Below are 19,936 nucleotides of genomic sequence, written 5' to 3'. Positions count from 1 at the left end.
TAAAGGTATTAATGAGAGTTTTAAAAGGGAGTGGTGGTAGTTGTATATGTGAAGGCGTTTTCCAGATATCGACCAAAATGTGGACCAGGGTGACCCAGAATATCATCTGTTGGATACTGCTAATTTATTTATATATGTAATACCTGCCAAGATTTTAAGGGTTTTTTATTTCGCCCTGCAGAACTTTTTCATTTTCTTCTACTTAATATGGTAGGTGTCACAACTATTTTATAAAGTTTTTTCTAAAGTTATATTTCGCGTCAATAAAACAATCCAATTACCTTACCACATTTCATCCCTTTTTTCGTATTTGGTATAGAATTATGGCATTTTTTCATTTTTCGTAATTTTCGATATCGAAAAAGTGGGCGTGGTCATAGTCGGATTTCGTTCATTTTTCATACCAAGATAAAGTGAGTTCAGATAAGTACGTGAACTGAGTTTAGTAAAGATATATCGATTTTTGCTCAAGTTATCGTGTTAACGGCCATGCGGAAGGACAGACGGACGACTGTGTATAAAAACTGGGCGTGACATCAACCGATTTCGCCCATTTTCACAGAAAACAGTTAGCACCATAAAATCTATGACCCTACCAAATTTCAAAAGGATTGGTTAATTTTTGTTCGACTTATGGCGTTAAAAGTATCCTAGACAAATTAAATGAAAAAGGGCGGAGCCACGCCAATTTTTAAATTTTCTTTTATTTTTGTATTTTGTTGCACCATATCATTACTGGAGTTGAATCTTGACATAATTTACTTATATACTATAAAGATATTAAATTTTTTGTTAAAATTTTACTATTGTAAAAAATTTTTAATGAGCTGATAGGCCTTAGTTAAATAAAACACAATATTTAAAGTTGTGTTTTAGTTTTACTTCGTCGATATTTCGATTTCAGTCTGAAATCATCTTCAGGACTGTCAAACACAAATAGAAAAAAGGACTATTAGAATAATATTATATTTTGCATATAGGTATATAATAAAGCAACTTACACATATGACTATGTTTGATCGACTGATCAGATGTTCAAAAATTAAGTATAATAAAGCATAACAACGAAAGTAAACAATAGAAAATACCGCAAGTGTAAACAAATTTTTGCAATAACAATAATACATAGGACAAAGAACAATAAGACAGATAAAATGCATGAGCCATAACTATGGTGTTTAGTTGTTGTCATTGGATAGATTTTGAGCGGGATGTTGGCTGGACGCTGTTTGAATTTGCTGAGCACCGTGAAGCTTGCACTGCATTTTGTTGTTGTTTCAGCAATAGATGTCGATATGCATATGCACATTGGTCGGTGTCGCTTTTAAAATTCATTCTCTTATCATTAGGTGTGCTCATAATATGGAGCATTTCCAAAGTAAAACGCTTATTATAATGTTTCTCAATATCCAAGATAGAAACATTTTTGAAGTCAGGATAGTGACCAGTATCCTTACAATGCGCTGTCAAGGTCGTCTTATTGTCCGAAGCAATGTTTCTAAGCTTTATATTGGACATATGACCGGAAATCCTTGTCTTTAGCTTTAATTTGGTTGTCCCCACATATACCTTATCGCATAAGTGGGACCCGTCACCGTTGCATGGAATTTTATAAATGATGTTGGATTTCTCATCTTTCGAGATTCTGTCCTTAGTATTGCTGTAAACCTGTCGTAACGTATTGTTATATGTGAACGCTAGTGTAATTTTCTCTTTATCATATAATTGCGATGTCTTTATTCTCTCCGATATTCCTGGAACATATACTATAGACTTGTATATTTTTACGTTTCACGTGTTGCCTCATCATTAGAGGTTCTAATTTTGAAATTTCGTATGAGTTTGTTGATGAGATTACTGGGGAATTCATTTTCTTCTAGAGTTTTCTTTATAATCGCAATATTCTTTCCATGGTATATTCTGTCGCTAATAGTGAGTACCCTACTGATGAAGTTTTTGGCTGTATTTAAAATTGTTTTCCTTTCATGGTGTGAGTTGTAGTTGATTAATCTTCCCGAAGCTGTGGGTTTTTTGTACCAGTCAAAATATATTTTATTGTTGTGCGTGTTTATTAGCGTGTCAAGGTATGGTAGTTGACCGTCTTTTTCGACCTCCACTGTAAATCTGATGTTCTTGTTGTAGCTGTTGAGTTCCTTCAGCATATTCTCTACTTCATCCGTTTTGACAATCGCAAATAAATCATCTACATATTTAGTTAGTAGGCGTGGTTTACATTTGGCTTCCATCTCAAATCTTGTTAGCAGCTCTTCCATGACGATGTCTGCTATGACCGGGGAGGCTGGGGAACCCATGGGCATTCCTGTCCGTTGTTCATATATCTTTTCATTGTATTTGAAATATCTATTCTCCTTTATACAAAATTTGACAATCGTTAAAAAAAGTTCCCTTGTTAACGTTGTGTACTCTTTTATTTCATCCCACTTTGAAGAAATGATTTCCAAGGCCACATCAACTGGAATGCTTGGGAACAGGGAGACTACGTCGAAGGACACCAAGCATTCATCATCATATATGTACGTGCCCCCCACTTTGTTTTTAAATTCTGTCGAGTCCTTAACATTATACTTGGACGACATAGTAACTTTTTCAAGAATTTTCACGACATATTTGCATAAATTGTATGACGGGGAGTCAATCGAGGAGCATATAGGCCGTACAGGTATATTTTCTTTGTGAATTTTTGGTAATCCGTAAATTCTCGGTGTGTTTGCGTTTTTACATAGTAGAAATTTCTTTTCTTGGGCATCTATATTGCCATTGTTGAACATTCGTTGTACTAATTCATTGTTTTTCTCCTGTAATTTGTTAGTCGGATCGCGTTTTAAAACCCTGTAGGTAGAGATGTCGTTGACTACCGTCTGTATTTTTGAGTCGTATTCTTTTTTGTCCATGACAACCGTAACATTGCCCTTGTCGGCATTAAGTATGATTAACTGTTTGTTTTGTTTGAGGAACCGTTTTGTGTCTTCTAAGGTTTGGCATATAAATTTGTCTCGGAATGAAGTCGTCTTTTTCTTTAAGTGATCCTGTATTAGTGTCGTGAAATTATTTCTGGCTATTTCTTGCATATCTCTATCTTTTACAGTTTGTATGATGTTCTCCCCGTCTGCTATAAACTTAAACAATGGAAACTTCTCATTATCGGACGCAAGGGCGTATTTTGGGCCAAGGGATAATAGCCACTGTATGTTGTGTGGGATTTCTATCTGTGTTAAGTTTCGAAACCATTGTGGGACTACCCTAATATTTAATTTTTCCATTTCTTTTTGTCTTAGTTTTTCGTACTTGTTGGTTTGTGTCTTTTTGATATTGTTGGTAAGTTTGTCCAGCAGTACATTTTCACTGTCGAAAAACTTTTTTGAGTGATGCAAGTCAAGTATATGAGAAATCTCTGTTTTCATTTTTTCCGATTCCCTCTTTTTTTGTCTTAGGAGTTCATGTTTGATACATATTATGATGTTTAATAATTTTATTTGCACTTTGCTAATATATGTGGACACTCTGTTGGTGAACTTACTTGGTATCCTGCTGCTACTGGTGTTGTTGCTTATGATGTACATGATCGTTTTTGTTGCATCACTAATAAAATTCGGTGTTAGTCCGCTCCGCTTGCATCTCTCCAAAAACTTGGTCGACTGGGATAGTTTTGTAATTTGTTTGGTTATTTGTTGGTATCGTTTGATATACCTGTTGGTCCGATTATTGTATTCGTGTTTGATTGTATTTTTTACAATAATAAGTACTTACAAGGCTATCAAAAATCAGCAATATGTTAAAATTTTACTTTAAAAAAATTTTTTTTTTAAAAGTGGGCGTGGTCCTTCTCCGATTTTGTTAATTTTTATTAAGCGTACATATAGTAATAAGAGTAACGTTCCTGCCAAATTTCATCATGATATCTTCAACGACTGCCAAATTACAGCTTGCAAAAGTTTTAAATTACCTTCTTTTAAAAGTGGGCGGTGCCACGCCCATTGTCCAAAACTTTACTAATTTTCTATTTTGCGTCATAATTTCAACTCATCTACCAAGTTTCGTCGCTTTATCGGTCTTTTGTAATGAATTATCGCACTTTTTCGGTTTTTCGAAATTTTCGATATCGAAAAAGTGGGCGTGGTTATAGTCCGATATCGTTCATTTTAAATAGCGATCTGAGATGAGTGCTCAGGAACCTACATACCAAATTTCATCAAGATACCTCAAAATTTACTCAAGTTATCGTGTTAACGGACGGACGGACGGACATGGCTCAATCAAATTTTTTTTCGATCCTGATTATTCTGATATATGGAAGTCTATATCTATCTCGATTCCTTTATATATGTACAACCAACCGTTATCCAATCAAACTTAATATACTCTGTGAGCTCTGCTCAACTGAGTATAACAAGTATCGTATAAAATATGAGAAAAGTAAAACAAAACCAGGAGCTGTTTTAAACCTCCTAAAGTAACAATTAAAAGAGGAAAAAATCCCTAGTTACGAAAACAAAATACAAACAAGTATCGCATAAAATACGAGAAAAGTTAAACAAAATCAAAGGACTTTTTAACTCTATAAGTTTCGATTACGAAACAAAGTGAAGCAAAGCTATGAGACAAAGTGAAAACGAACATCTAATCGACACTAACAAAATAAAATAAGAGAGTGATAAAACAAATATCAAACAAAAGCCACGAAATTACAAGAGGGCATCAGTAGCAGTAACAAGAACACCAGTAGCAGCAACAAAGGATCAAACTGATAGCGTAGTAGAAGACAACTACAGTGAGTCGCTGTTTATTTATAAGTTATGTATTTACATTGAAACTAGGAATTATAACTAAGAATATTTTCACGGAATTTTAAAACAAATCAAACGTTTGTATGGGCGAGTCTTCCCCGTTACGAGAGACTTTACTATTGCAATTATTGTGGTAATAACCATGAAATAAAAAGTGTCCGTATTTAAAGAATAACCAAAGACTTAAGAGAAAGCCATTTTATTAATTTGAATTAAATTAAGGAGGAAATTGTTTTATTTTTTTGTGCGACATTCTGGACAGTTTGATAGAGAGTTTTTCTAAGATGTCAGTAAATGGAGATAATGAGGCAATTATAGCCAGATTAATAGCAGCTACCATTGCTTCTCTTAAATTGGAGGTCTCGGATTTGAAAAGGAAAATCGAGAACCTTACAAGAACAGCAACAGTGACGGATTATAGGACAGAAGAAATAGATCCCCAGATTCATTGCGATGAATCTTTGGATGTCATAAAATCTTTACCGGAATTTAGTGGTAGACCAACTAAGTATGTTAGCTGGAGGGAGTCAGCTAACAATACAATGAGCTTGTACATTAGGGGTAGCCGTAAGTATTTCGCTGCCTTGACAATATTGAGGAACAAGGTAACTAATGAAGCAAATGATATACTTTCAAATCACGGCACAGTATTGAACTTTGACGCCATATTGGCCCGCCTTGATTTCGCGTACGCTGACAAGAGACCTGCTCATATTATTGAGCAGGAGATGAGTATATTGCGTCAGGGCAATAACACTATCATTGAATATTATAATAAAGTGAATGAGAAGTTAACCTTACTTATAAATAAAACTATAATGACGTATGGATAAGATGGTGCAGTTACCAAAGAATTAAATTCTAAAAATAGGCGCGATGCGTTACGAATATTTATTACGGGATTAAATGGCAATTTTTCCCAAGTATTGTTTTCACTTTCGCCAAGTGATTTGCCAAATGCTCTTGCGAAAGCTCAAGAGCTTGAATCAAATAATATGCCAGCAAATTTCGCATTACAGTTTGGAAAAGCACCAACTTTTTCGGACATAGTTAAGGGTAGGCAACAAAATAATTTTAACAACAATTTTAATAATAATTTACGATTTGCACAAAGCTAACCTCGAAGAAATAACTTTGGCAATAATTTACGGTTAGGGCAAAGCCAACCACAAATTGATTACAACCAAAGGACGGTTCAAGAGCATGATCAACCTCGACCGACACCTATGGATGTCGATCGGAGTATCCAGATTCAAAACCGACCACAACAAATGCCAAATAATATTCAAAGTAATTATCGAAATAATTAATCAGAGCAATGTGGCTGATAAAAGACCACATGCTAGTGCACAGTTAAGTGTTCAACCACCAAACAAAGCACAACGAGTTAATAATATTGATGAGGAACATTTTTTAGATCAAAGCTAAGCTTGCCATATATCCTGCAATATGACAAAGCTATATGTAAAAATTTTGAAATTTTAATTGATACTGGAGCAACAAGTTGCTACATAAAAGCAGGAATTTATAAAAATAAAAATGAGCTTGCCATATATAAAAGAGTAAAAACCATTAACGGTTATACCATAATAAAATATTACCACCTAATACATTTGTTTGGTATAAAACAGATGTTTTATGAGATCGATAATTTGGAATCCGATCTCTTAATTGGATTCAATTTTTTAAGGAAAATTAATGCGGTGGTGGATTTTGAAAATAAAAAAATAATAATAAATAATAATAGAGAAGAAACCATAATTATTTCGGATATTGAATCTGAAATGGCAGACAGTGAATATACTGGCAACAATAATGCAATTTTAAACCCCTTGGGACACAGTAGTCCTAAGGCTCCCGCCGAAGCTTTTACCGGCAAAACCAAAAAAATTAAAGCAAACAAATTTAAAGATACAAAGAAAACTGTTAAGAGTAAACATTTAAACCCCTTGGGATATACAAGTCCTAAGGCTCCCGCCGAAGATTTTACCGGCAATATAGTATTAAAAAATATTTTTCTTCCTTGAAACAGGAAGGTACTAAAGCGACTGCCGAAGGTGATACCGGCAATATGGGAAACGAATATCCCACAAAAAATATTTCAGAAGATATAATTTTGAAAGCACCAACCGAAATAAATCCAAATAAATCCAAAATAAAGAGTGTTGAATTAAAAAACAAACAGGGAATAATTGGAAAAATTTTTTTGAAATCCGGAAACATACTGAATAATCTGTGTTTGGAGGCTTCGGGGTTATTTATCGAAGGAAATAGGGACGAGGTTGTTAAAGAAGAGGAAGCTTCAATAAAAAGTTTGCAGGAAAAAATAAGAAAAGAAGTTAGCACAGCACATAGTGATTTGAATTTAAATTTGCCCTTTCGCATTGACATCAAAGCGGAAATACGAACAATTGAGGAAAGAACAGTTTGGTCAAAGCAATACACTTATCCTATGTCAGTGAACAAATTTGTTAATGAAGAAATTCAAAATTTGTTGCAAAACGGCATAATTAGGGAAAGTAAAAGTCCGTATAACTCTCCAGTGTGGGTTGCTCCAAATAAGGGCATGAATGAAGATGGAAGTCCAAAATTAACTGGTAATTGATTTTAAAAAACTTAATGAAAAAACAGTATCAGATAGATATCCAATGCCTAATCCGGAAGTAATACTTGTAAATATGGGAAGATCTAAATATTTTTCCACTATTGATTTGGAGTCTGGATTTCACCAGATATTGATGAATGAAAGTGACATAGAAAAAACGGCATTTTCAGTGAATAACGGGAAATATGAATTTTTACGAATGCCGTTTGCGTTGAAAAATGCACCGAGTATTTTTCAGCGAACTATGGATAATGTGTTGAGGGAATTTGTGGGAAAGTTTTGCCATGTCTATGTCGACGATGTCATAGTTTTTTCAAAGGATTTGGAAGATCACAAAAAACATTTGAGGTCGGTAACTGAAATACTTAAAAAAGCAAATATGAAAATATCTTCAGAAAAGTCAAAGTTTTACCAAGAAGAGGTAGAATTTTTGGGTTATGTAGTGGCAAAAGATATCATTAAGACAGATCCAAGAAAAATTGAAACAATAAAAAACTACCCAACACCAAAAACATTACGTCAGTTGAGAGGATTTTTGGGATTGACGGGTTATTATAGGAAGTTTGTGGAAAACTACGCAGTAATAGCGACGCCATTAACCAAGCATTTACAGGGCGAAAATGGAAGAATTTCGCATCATTTGTCAAAAAAGAAAATTATTAACCTTGATGAAGAGGGCATCGCTGCTTGCGAAAAATGAAAAAGATTATTATCTCAACATATAGAATTGACACAGCCTGATTATAATAAAAAATTTGTGTTGACCACTGATGCTTCGAATGTGGCTTTAGGGGCCGTATTGTCACAGGAAGGAAACCCTATTGTGTTTATTTCAAAGACATTGAACTCTACAGAATTGAATTATGCTACTAATGAGAAGGAATTGCTTGCTATAGTATGGGCGTTAAAAGCTTTACGTAATTATCTTTATGGAGTGAATGATTTGGAAATTCATACCGATCATCAGCCATTGTCGTTTGCAATTTCCGAAAAAAATCCAAACATTAAAATAAAAAGATGGAGAGCGTTTACTGAAGAATATTCGCCAAAGATTGTTTATATGCCAGAGGCTACAAATGTCGTTGCAGACGCATTATCAAGACAGATTTTAAATAATTTATCTACTTCAGAAGAATCAAGTAATTCGGGTGATTCATTAACGGGTACCCAACATTCCGCAGAGAGTAGTGATGAATATCAAATTCATGCAACAAAAAAAAACCATTAAATCATTTTAAACAGCAAATTTTAATTGAGAAAGGGGTAAGAATTACAACGTTGGAAACCATCTTCTCATTTGGTAACAAGCGTTTTTTGGTCGAATACGACTTGCCGGAAAATATAACTCCAGTTTTGACGGAATATTTAAATCCAAAAATAGTAACAGGAATATTTTGCACACCTGAGGTGCTTTATGAGATTAAACATGTTTTAAGGGAGGCATACCCTACGATGAAATTTCTATATTCGAAGTCATTTCCGAATGATATAACCAATAGAGAGGATCAAGGAATAATTATTGAACAAACTCATAATAGGGCACATAGGAATTATATAGAAAATATAGCTCAAATTAGACAGCAATACTATTGGCCGTTAATGATAAAGCAATTTAAGCAATATGTAAAAAATTGTAATATATGTAATAATAATAAATATGAAAGACATCCAAAACTTATTACGATAGGTAAGGCACCCATTCCAGAAAAAGAAGGGGAACAACTACATGTTGATATTTTTTTTGCGCAGAAATTAAAATTTCTGACATGTGTGGAGTCTTATTCTAAGTATCTTGTGGTGAAATACATTGATGATAAGGTAAAATTAGAAAATACGGTTTTAGAACTTCTACAGACATTCCCAGATGTTAGAAGTATAGTTTTAGATAATGAACCAGGTTTGAGTACGATACAATTCAAATCTCTAATGGAAAGGTTAAATATACAAATTTATTACTGTACGCCACGCCACAGCACTAGCAATGGCCAAATAGAGAGAGTTCATTCAACACTCATAGAAATTTCACGTTGTTTGAAACAAGAGCACCGTCTAATAAGTGATTTCGAATCAATTATGAGGGCGGTACAGCAGTTTAATAAAACAATACATTCAGTAACAGGTAAACAACCTTGTAATATTTTATTCAATAAAGAAACTCATGCTAATATAAGGGATAGACTAAAATCGGTGCAGGAAAATATGTTAAAGCATCATAATAAAAAAAGGCTTCAGAAAAATTATCACAAGGGTGAGGTTATATATGAAAAAATATATGGAGAAAGAAATAAATTAAAACCGAGGTATAAAAAGCAGGTAATAGTAGAAGATTTGGGGAATAAAGTTAAAATACAGAACAGAAACAGAATAATTCATAAGAATAATATTAAAGTTTAAATACGTTATTTTATAGGGATGAAGAAACTCATACAAATCTCATTGACATTTTTGAATCTCACTATTGTCGCGTCGGACATAATTGATTACACCAGAGAAAATTATATATTGGTGGAGGAGGAAGATGCAGCAATTTTTGAAAGTTATGGAACAATATATCACTTAACAAATTTATCATTGTTTCATGACGTTGTGGAAAAATATGAAACCAATTAAAAACTGATAATAATAGACAAAAAAGGGGGATTAACGAGTTGGGAACAGTGTGGAAGTGGATTACAGGTACACCTGACCATGACGATTTTATGCAAATAACAAACAGAGTAAATGATTTAATAGATAATAATAATAAACAATTTACAACCAATTCTCAAATATTTAAAACAATAACGGAATTAACACAAATAGTAAAACAACTACAATGTAGCTCTAATGAAGTGACCTTTTTAAGACAAAGAAACAGACTTATAATCACTGAACTTGATAGATGTCATAGATGTTTCAGAATTTAAGATCGCACAAAGTAATAATTTAATAGTTTTTTATATTAAATATCCAAAAGTAAATAAGATGTGTAAATTATATAAAACAATAGATATAGCACAAAATGATGGAAAATTGCTAATTGAAAATGAAATAATAAAATGTTACAATGAATTTTATTCCGCTAAATTTTGTAAAAGGGAATTAAATAATGCTTTTTGTATGATAGGGAAAAATGTCACATGTTTATCAAATTTGTTGAATACTAAACCAGCAAACTGTACAAAGCTAAATGAAGCGAATGAACCCATAAGAATAGTAAAAGATGGAGCTATAATAATTGCAGGATAACATAAAGTTAATAATCATACTCTACAGGGCGTTTATTTGATAACCTTTCAAGACTTGGTTATGATAGATAATGTAAGATATGAAAATCCATCAGGAAAAATTTTAAAATACCTAAAAGATGGACAATTTAAACCTTATTTTGTGAAACAGTATGTTGAAACAAAAAATATAGATCTAAGATTGAACAATTTTAATGTACTAACGCCACTTAAGCAAGAAAAAACAAGTAAGGAAGGCTAAGTTCGGGTGTAACCGAACATAACATACTCAGTTGAGAGCTATGGAGACAAAATAAGGAAAATCAATCTGGGGTAACCCTGGAATGTGGTTGTATAACATGTGTATCAAATGAAAGGTATTAAAGAGTATTTTAAGAGAGAGTAGGCCATAGTTCTATGGATGAACGCCATTTAGGGATATCGCCATAAAGGTAGACAGGGCTGACTCTAGAATTTGTTTGTACGATATGGGTATCAAATGAAAGGTGTTACTGAGCATTTTAAGAGGGAGTGGGCCTTAGGTCTATCGGTGGACGCCTTTTCGAGATGTCCCCATTAAGGTGGACCAGGGGTGATTCTATAATGTGTTTGTACGATATGGGTATCAAATGAAAGCTGTTAATGAGTATTTTGAAAAGGAGTGATCCTTAGTTCCATAGGTGGACGCCGTTTCGAGATATCGCCATAAAGGTGAACCAGGGGTGTCTGTACGATATGTGCATCAAACGAAAGGTGTTACTGAGCATTTTAAGAGGGAGTGTGCATTAGGTCTATAGGTGGACGCCCTTTCGAGATATCGCCATTAGGGTGGGCCAGGGGTGACTCTAGAATGTTTGTACGATATGGGTATCAAACGAAAGGTGTTACTGAGCATTTTAAGAGGGAGTGGGCATTAGGTCTATAGGTGGACGCCTTTTCGAGATATCGCCATTAGGGTGGGCCAGGGGTGACTCTAGAATGTGTTTGTACGATATGGGTATCAAATGAAAGGTGGTAATGAGTATTTTAAAAGGGAGTAATCCTTAGTTTTATAGGTGGACGCCTTTTCGAGATATCGCCATTAGGGTGGGCCAGGTGTGACTCTAGAATGTTTGTACGATATGGGTATCAAACGAAAGGTGTTACTGAGCATTTTAAGAGGGAGTGGGCATTAGGTCTATAGGTGGACGCCTTTTCGAGATATCGCCATTAGGGTGGGACAGGGGTGACTCTAGAATGTTTGTACGATATGGGTATCAAACGAAAGGTGTTACTGAGCATTTTAAGAGGGAGTGGACATTAGGTCTATAGGTGGACGCCTTTTCGAGATATCGCCATTAGGGTGGGCCAGGGTGACTCTAGAATGTGTTTGTACGATATGGGTATCAAATGAAAGGTGGTAATGAGTATTTTAAAAGGGAGTAATCCTTAGTTCTATAGGTGGACGCCTTTTCGAAATATCGCCATTAGGGTGGGCCAGGTGTGACTCTAGAATGTTTGTACGATATGGGTATCAAACGAAAGCTGTTACTGAGCATTTTAAGAGGGAGTGGGCATTAGGTCTATAGGTGGACGCCTTTTCGGGATATCGCCATTAGGGTGGGCCAGGGGTGACTCTAGAATGTTTGTACGATATGGGTATCAAACGAAAGGTGTTACTGAGCATTTTAAGAGGGAGTGGACACTAGGTCTATAGGTGGACGCCTTTTCGAGATATCGCCATTAGGGTGGGCCAGGGGTGACTCTAGAATGTTTGTACGATATGGGTATCAAACGAAAGGTGTTACTGAGCATTTTAAGAGGGAGGGGGCATTAGGTCTATAGGTGGACGCCTTTTCGAGATATCGCCATTAGGGTGGGACAGGGGTGACTCTGGTATGTTTTTGTACGATATGGATATCAAATTAAAGGTATTAATAAGGGTTTTAAAAGCGAGTGGCCCTTAGATGTATATGTGAAGGCGTTCTCGCGATATCGACCAAAATGTGGACCAGGTGATCCAGAAAATCATCTGTCGGGTACTGCTAATTTATTTATATATGCAATACCACTAACAGTATTCCTGCGAAGATTCCAAGGGCTGTTGATTTCGCCTTGTAGAACTTTTTCATTTTCTTCTACCTAATATGGTAGGTGTCACACCCATTTTACAAAGGTTTTTCCAAAGCTATATTTTGCGTCAATAAACCAATCCAGTTACCATGTTTCATCCCTTTTTTTCGTGTTTGGTATAGAATTATGGCATTTTTTTCATTTTTCGTAATTTTCGATATCGATAAAGTGGGCGTGGTTATGGTCAGATTTCGCCCATTTTTTATACCAAGAAAAAGTGAGCTCAGGTAAGTACGTGGGCTAAGTTTAGTAAAGATATATCGTATTTTGCTCAAGTTATTGTGTTAATGGCCGAGCGGAAGGACAGACGGTGGACTGTGTATAAACACTGGGCGTGGCTTCCACCGATTTCGCCCATTTTCACAGAGAACAGTTACCGCCATAGAATCTATGCTCCTACAAAATTTGAGAAGGATTGGTAAATTTTTGTTCGACTTATGGCAATAAAAGTATTATAGACAAACTAAATGAAAATGGGCGGAGCCACGCCCATTTTGAAATTTTCTTTTATTTTTGTATTTTGTTGCATCATATCATTACTGGAGTTGAATTTTGACTTAATTTACTTATATACATTAAAGATATTAAATTTTTTGTTAAAATTTGAATTAAAAAAAATTTTTTTTTAAAAAGTGGGCGTGTTCTTCATCCAATTTTGCTAATTTTTATTTAGCACATATAGAGTAATAGTAGTAACGTTGCTGCCAAATTTCATCATGATATCTTCAACGACTGCCAAATTACAGCTTGCAAAACTATTAAATTACCTTCTTGTAAAAGTGGGCGGTGCCACGCCCATTGTCCAAAATCTCTATTCTGCGTCATAAGTTCATCCCATCTACCAAGTTTCGTCGCTTTATCTGTCTTTTGTAATGAGTTATCGCACTTTTTCGGTTTTTCGAAATTTTCGATATCGAAAAAGTGGGCGTGGTTATAGTCCGATATCGTTCATTTTAAATAGCGATCTGAGATGAGTGCTCAGGAACCTACATACCATATTTCATCAAGATACCTCAAAATTTACTCAAGTTATCGTGTTAACGGACGGACGGACGGACGGACGGACGGACGGACATAGCTCAATCAAATTTTTTTTCGATCCTGATTATTTTGATATATGGAAGTCTATATCTATCTCGATTCCTTTATATATGTACAACCAACCGTTATCCAATCAAACTTAATATACTCTGTGAGCTCTGCTCAACTGAGTATAAAAAGGAATCCCGTTTGGTGGTCATTTACTACTCTTTTGTCCATTAGTATAATTATATATTTCATTTATAAATTAATCATATGTATTGATTTTAAAATTAAGTAGAAAAAATCTATAGAACAGGAAAAAATATTGATGAAATTGTCAAATCAAATAAATCAACTTACAACTATATATTCGAAGACGGGACGCTTCGATTTAGAAGAGGATGAGTTAACGCCACCATTCACCCATAGTACTTACCCGCCAAGTAAACAAATATAGCTTCATTGAAACACTTAGGCATATGAGTCAGATGTGTCTTTGCTACACTGCCAATTAGTAACCACACATTTTGATTCTAAACAGGAAGAGCTAAAGTAAATTATATCTCAAATATCCTAAGCTCTGCATTTTTAATCTAAACAGGAAAAGCTAAAGTAAATAATGACTCAAATATTCATTTGGCTATTTTTATTGATTTTTCAAGGGCAAGCCATTTCAAGGCTAAACCTAATTCATCAGATGATGAAATTGGTTTTAAGTAAACATTTAAGCTTCACATTACTTAGAACTTAAGCGCGAAGCAATTGTATGTAGTGGTAAGTAAATAAGGTATAAATAAGAGAAGATCAATAAAGATTTTTAGATTTCATTTGAACCACCAAGCAAGACGGTTGATTTTTTAAAAACCTTTCGCGCTTGGTGTGAAAGTTAAGTTGCATGCGGCTGCACATATATTCATAATAGTGTATGTGAAAACGGGTTCAGTGCAAGGCCCCTGACAAAGTTCAGGAAGAACCACAATCTACTATTTTCATTTGTTTAAATTTGGGTATTATTGTAAAATTTAATGATTTATTTGTTTACTTTCCGCGAATACAAGCATACGGCCATTTTATCTAATTCATTGCTTGCTTGGTGGTACCAGATGCTTTAAATTGTTCCAACGCCACGGTGATGTCCTTCTGCGTAGTACACCGTTCTGCGTACAAAGGGGTGTTCTACGCAGACTTGTTCCTTTTATTTTTTACTTTTAATAAATTATGTTAATTTCAAAAAAAAAAAAAACAATTTTTTTAAATAAATTACGTTTACTTCGACGACACTATTCAAGTTTTCTTGTAATTGTAACTTTTACATATGTACATAATAGTTTGCTGTATTTTTCAAATCTCATTGTAACTGATTATATAGTATAAAGATACTTTTTCAAATTTTGATCTGGGATTTATTTAATTTTTTGGGACTTATTTAATGTGGGAGTTATTTCATTTTTTTTTGTTTTGAACTTGTGATTTCATTATGAAATAACTGGCAATTATTGGGAGTTATTTCATTTTCTTCTTTGGGAGTTATTTTATTTATTAAAGTTGGGAGTTATTTCATTTTTATTGGGACTTATTTCATTGGGAGTTATTTCATGGGAGTTATTTCATTTGGGAGTTATTTCACTGCACCGCCTGCACATGGGAACCCTAGATTATGTCCGAATGACAAATATCAAACAAACATAAAACTAGTTAAACAGTTGAAGAGAAGAATTCGGTCGTGTTGTTTTAAGAACGAAGTTGAACTTTTATAAACGTTGTAATTAATAATTTGAAAATCCAAATCGCTTTAAGAAGTTAAGTTCCCTATATCGTCGTAATATATTTATTTATTGAATTTGATCAGTGCGAAGTTGCAGCAATTACTTCTGCATATAATTCAGATGAGCTTAAATATATAAAGCAAATATTTTTCTAACCTTTAACTAAAATTACCTAAATATCTAAACCTAATACTACTTGAAATAAATGAAGCTAAATTTGAGAAAAACTGAAATATTTCTACTAATAAAACTAAGGTAACATCTCTACTTATTTACATGGGGCTCAACCAAAAACTACAGCGGAGCGTTTAAATTGGCATTACATTTGCTGAAAAAAAACAGCTAAAAATATAATAGAATTTGTGCTAATTTAAAGTCTAACCACGTGAATAAAATTGCATTTATATACGTATGAGAGTATGCAATTTAACAGCAGAAACAACCGTTCGAGGAACAAACCCAAGAAATATGTATAAAACAACCGTTTGAAAACTTAATAAATACATAAGAAAATCGTTGCAAAGTAAATAAGCGATCTCCAGTTGAAAAGAACAGTAGTGGATAAATAATGTGTTTAAATGAACGACGATAAAGCAGAGCAGCAGGATAGGGAAAAAAATATATGAACTGCGGCCAATAAAGAGAGAAGTAGACCAAAATAAAATAGGAGCGAATAAAAATTTTGAAGACGCAATTGTAGAGGATAGATATAGTCACAACAGTGGGAGTGCTATAGAAGCAAATACTAGTGAATTGTTGGAACGTGTGGAAACTGAAACAAAAGAAATGGCAACAAGTGAACTAAACGAGTTAATAAAACTACTTGCAAGTAAGTTTGATGATAATAATAAGGCTGCTATTTCTAATGATGGGTTTTCAAAAATTAGTTGTGATTTAGATGGCAAATCAATACCTGTTGCAAAGTGGTTTGAAATTTTTGAAAGTAATGCTGAGGCATATGAGCTTAATGCGAAACAGAAATATGTGCCCCTGATAAAGTTCAGGAAGATTTTATGGTGTTATCATAAAATATATATATGCATGCGGATGCACATATATTCATAATAGTGTATGTGAAAACGGGTTCAGTGCAAGGCCCGTGACAAAGTTCAGGAAGATTTTATGTTGTTATCATAAAATATATTGTAACGAATTTGCTGCAAATCCTCTTATTTGCAATCCTCTGCTAAGTTCGAATCACTAAACTGTTGAATAAATAACTCCAATATTGAATAATGGAAAAATGGCCTTTATTAAAGTACTTCACAATAACACTTATAATTTGCTACTCGCTGGCTTAATAACCAAACTGATTGATAACTCAAATGAAACTCTAATATTGGCCGCAAGATCACGTGCTTAAGCAAACTGATTGATAGCTCAACTCAAACTGAATTACAGTGCCTCTACATCTGTCGCCTTTTATACTCTTTGGTTTCCTCGTTCGCATTCTACTAGCATTGTCTATGAGCTCTCAAACTTCTCAGCTATAACTAAAATTGCACAATTTTATACATCTTTTAGGCGCTTCCAGAATCTACTAGTCCAGCAGCTCTCAAACTTCTCAGATATATGCATGTGTTATTGTGCATTGACTCTCCGCTGCTCGTATACGTACATGGTACATATATGTAGACGCAGTTATTGTTTCGTTTATGTAGATAGATAATGATTGAATTATTGATGTGAATGTTTGTAGTTTACAGTCTCTTGCACACACATAGGCGTATAAGTAAATGCATCTGGGTGTGACATCTCTCGGCTGCCTTATATATGTGTATACATGATTTGATTATTGACGTAAATATCGCTTAGCATGGCCTTAGTGATGGTATAGCTTAGTGATGCTAATATCCGTGACACTGCCCTCCACCTAAGTCTGATCGTCCCGATCAGACAAATCTCTCGATCTAAACGCTGCTTTCATTTTGGTTCGTGGTTTGGTAGTGGTTTGTATGCGGTACACTACATCGTTGATCCGTTTTACAACTTTGTATGGACCTTCCCAGTTAAACTGCAATTTCGGGGACAAACCTTTTTTTCGTTGTGGGTTGTATAGCAGCACCAAATCTCCTTCCTGAAACCCTTCCGAATTAATTGCTTTATCGTACCCCGCTTTCATCTTGTCACTCATAATCTTTGCTCGTTGCCTTACCAGATTGTGTATCTCTCTCAGCTCTTCTTCCAAGACACCAGTGGATTTCTTGACATTCCTCTCCGCATCGGCATCTATCCCATACTTCAAATCAGCTGGCAGTCGAAGGTCATTGCCAAAAATTACCTTTGCGGTAGTTTGGCCCGTTGTGTCATGTACTGCCGATCGGTAGGCCATCAAGAATAATGATATGTGTGTATCCCAGTCCTTATGGTACTTGTCTACTACTTTCCTTAAATGCTCCTCCAATGTTCTATTGAAACGTTCCACCACACCATCGGACTGAGGATGCAATGCAGTTGTCCGTGTTTTTCGAATGCCCAACTTCTTGCACATTTCTTGGAACACAGCTGATTCAAAATTCCTGCCTTGGTCAGAATGTAACTCCATTGGTACACCATACCTTGCAACCCATTCGTTTTTAACCACTTCTGCTACTGTTTCTGCTTCTTGGTTTGGGATTGGGTATACCTCTGGCCATTTACTGAAATAATCCATAACCACCAGTACGTATTTGTTTCCGCGGTTGCTAGTAGGAAATGGACCTGCGACATCCATGGCGATCCTTTCAAATGGTGCACCTGAAATATACTGCTTCATCTGGCCATGACTTCGGGTTTTGGGCCCTTTCGCTCTGTTGCATACCTCGCAGTTGGCAATCCACTCGGTGACCGACTGACGGCAACCAACCCAATAGAATCTCTGCTTAATTTTCTCGAGTGTCTTCGTGATTCCAAGATGATCTCCACTTGGACCATTGTGCAGCTCGCTGAGCACGTCAGGAATCCTCTTCGTGGGAACAACTATCAGTTTCTTCTTGCATTGACCATCCTCACTTTCCCATACTCGATGCAAGCAACCGGATATCAATACTAAACCGTTCCACTGTGCCCAATATGACTTCGCAATGGGACTCTCTGCTGACATCTCCTCTCTGCTTGGTCTTTCGTTTCGTTCGAGCCCTTGCATAACATGTGACAGATCTGTATCTTCTAGCTGACACTTTCTTAGTTGTTCCTTGTCCCATTCATCCGTACACGTTATAGTCATTACCCGGACATCTATAATGTCTTCTTTAGCCTCGGCCTTTGAGCAGTGCTTGCATTCCAGACTACATGGTCTTCGTGACATTGCATCAGCATTTCCATGGGTACTACCTTTTCGATGCTCAATGGAAAAGTCATAGTTTTGTAGTCGCTCGATCCACCGTGCCAATGTCCTTCCGGATTACGGAACTGCAGAAGCCATTTCAACGCTGCGTGTTCTGTCCTGACACGGAATCGCTGGCCGTAGAGGTATTTGTGAAAATGTTTAATGCACTCTACCAATGCCAACAGCTCTCTCCGTGTAACGCAATAGTTCCTCTCTGGTTTTCCAATTGAACGGCTGTAATATGCAACTACCTTCTCTTGTCCATCGACCAGTTGTGATAAAACGCCTCCTATAGCATATCCGCTCGCATCTGTATCTAGAATAAACGTTGCTCCTGGAATCGGGTATGCCAACATTGGGGCAGTGCACAACCACTCTTTCAATGTTTGGAAAGCTACTTCTTGCTCCTTCTTCCATTCAAAAGCTTTATTTTTTCTTGTTAGCTCGTGGAGACTATGGGCTGCGCTGGCAAAATTTGGTACAAATCGGCGGTAATATGTGCACAGCCCAAGGAAACTTCTCAGTTCATGCAGATTCTGTGGTCTTGGCCAATCCTTTACTGCCTCTATCTTTTCATTCGCTGTAAAGACACCTTCTGTCGTTACCTTGTGGCCCAAATAATTTACTTCCTTTTTAAACAGCGTACACTTTTTGGGACTTAACTTCAGACCAGCGCCAGCTATTCTCTGGAAAACTTCCTCCAAGTTCTTAATATGTTCATCAAAACTCTTGCCTAATACGATGATGTCGTCCAGGTACACCAAGCATGTTTTCCAACGTAGTCCTTTCAGTACGTGGTCTCTCAAAAGTAGCTGGTGCATTACAAAGTCCAAAAGGCATCACTGTAAATTGCCAAAGACCATCACCGACACTGAAGGCTGCTTTCTCTTTATCTTCCTCCTTCACCTCAACTTGCCAGTAGCCGCTTTTCAAGTCCAGTGTGGAAAACCATTTCGTACCAGATAGCGAGTTCAGAGTGTCGTCAATTCTTGGCAACGGGTAGCTATCCTTTTTCGTAACATCATTCAACTTCCGGTAGTCCACGCAAAACCTCATTTTTCCATCCTTCTTCTTTACAAGTACTACCGGTGAGCTCCATGAACTAGCTGATG

At 35.6% G+C, this 19,936-nt stretch overlaps 1 protein-coding gene across 1 annotated transcript; it reads right to left on the bottom strand.

Moving 5' to 3' along the window:
• Positions 1-845: 845 nt before the first annotated feature.
• On the bottom strand, positions 846-3,712 carry LOC137235465 (uncharacterized). Its single transcript, XM_067758462.1, has 2 exons — positions 1,002-3,712; positions 846-923 (listed from the first exon to the last, which is right to left on the bottom strand). Exon 1 carries the CDS (start codon positions 3,579-3,581, stop codon positions 1,785-1,787), a length of 1,797 nt encoding a protein of 598 aa, XP_067614563.1. The 5' UTR covers positions 3,582-3,712; the 3' UTR covers positions 846-923; positions 1,002-1,784.
• Positions 3,713-19,936: the final 16,224 nt, after the last annotated feature.

Source organism: Eurosta solidaginis, chromosome X (genome assembly GCF_040869045.1).
Source record: "Eurosta solidaginis isolate ZX-2024a chromosome X, ASM4086904v1, whole genome shotgun sequence".
NCBI classification, from domain to species: domain Eukaryota; kingdom Metazoa; phylum Arthropoda; class Insecta; order Diptera; family Tephritidae; genus Eurosta; species Eurosta solidaginis.
Note: the sequence above shows the minus strand (reverse complement) of the source record. Positions and strands in the feature narration are given on the sequence as shown.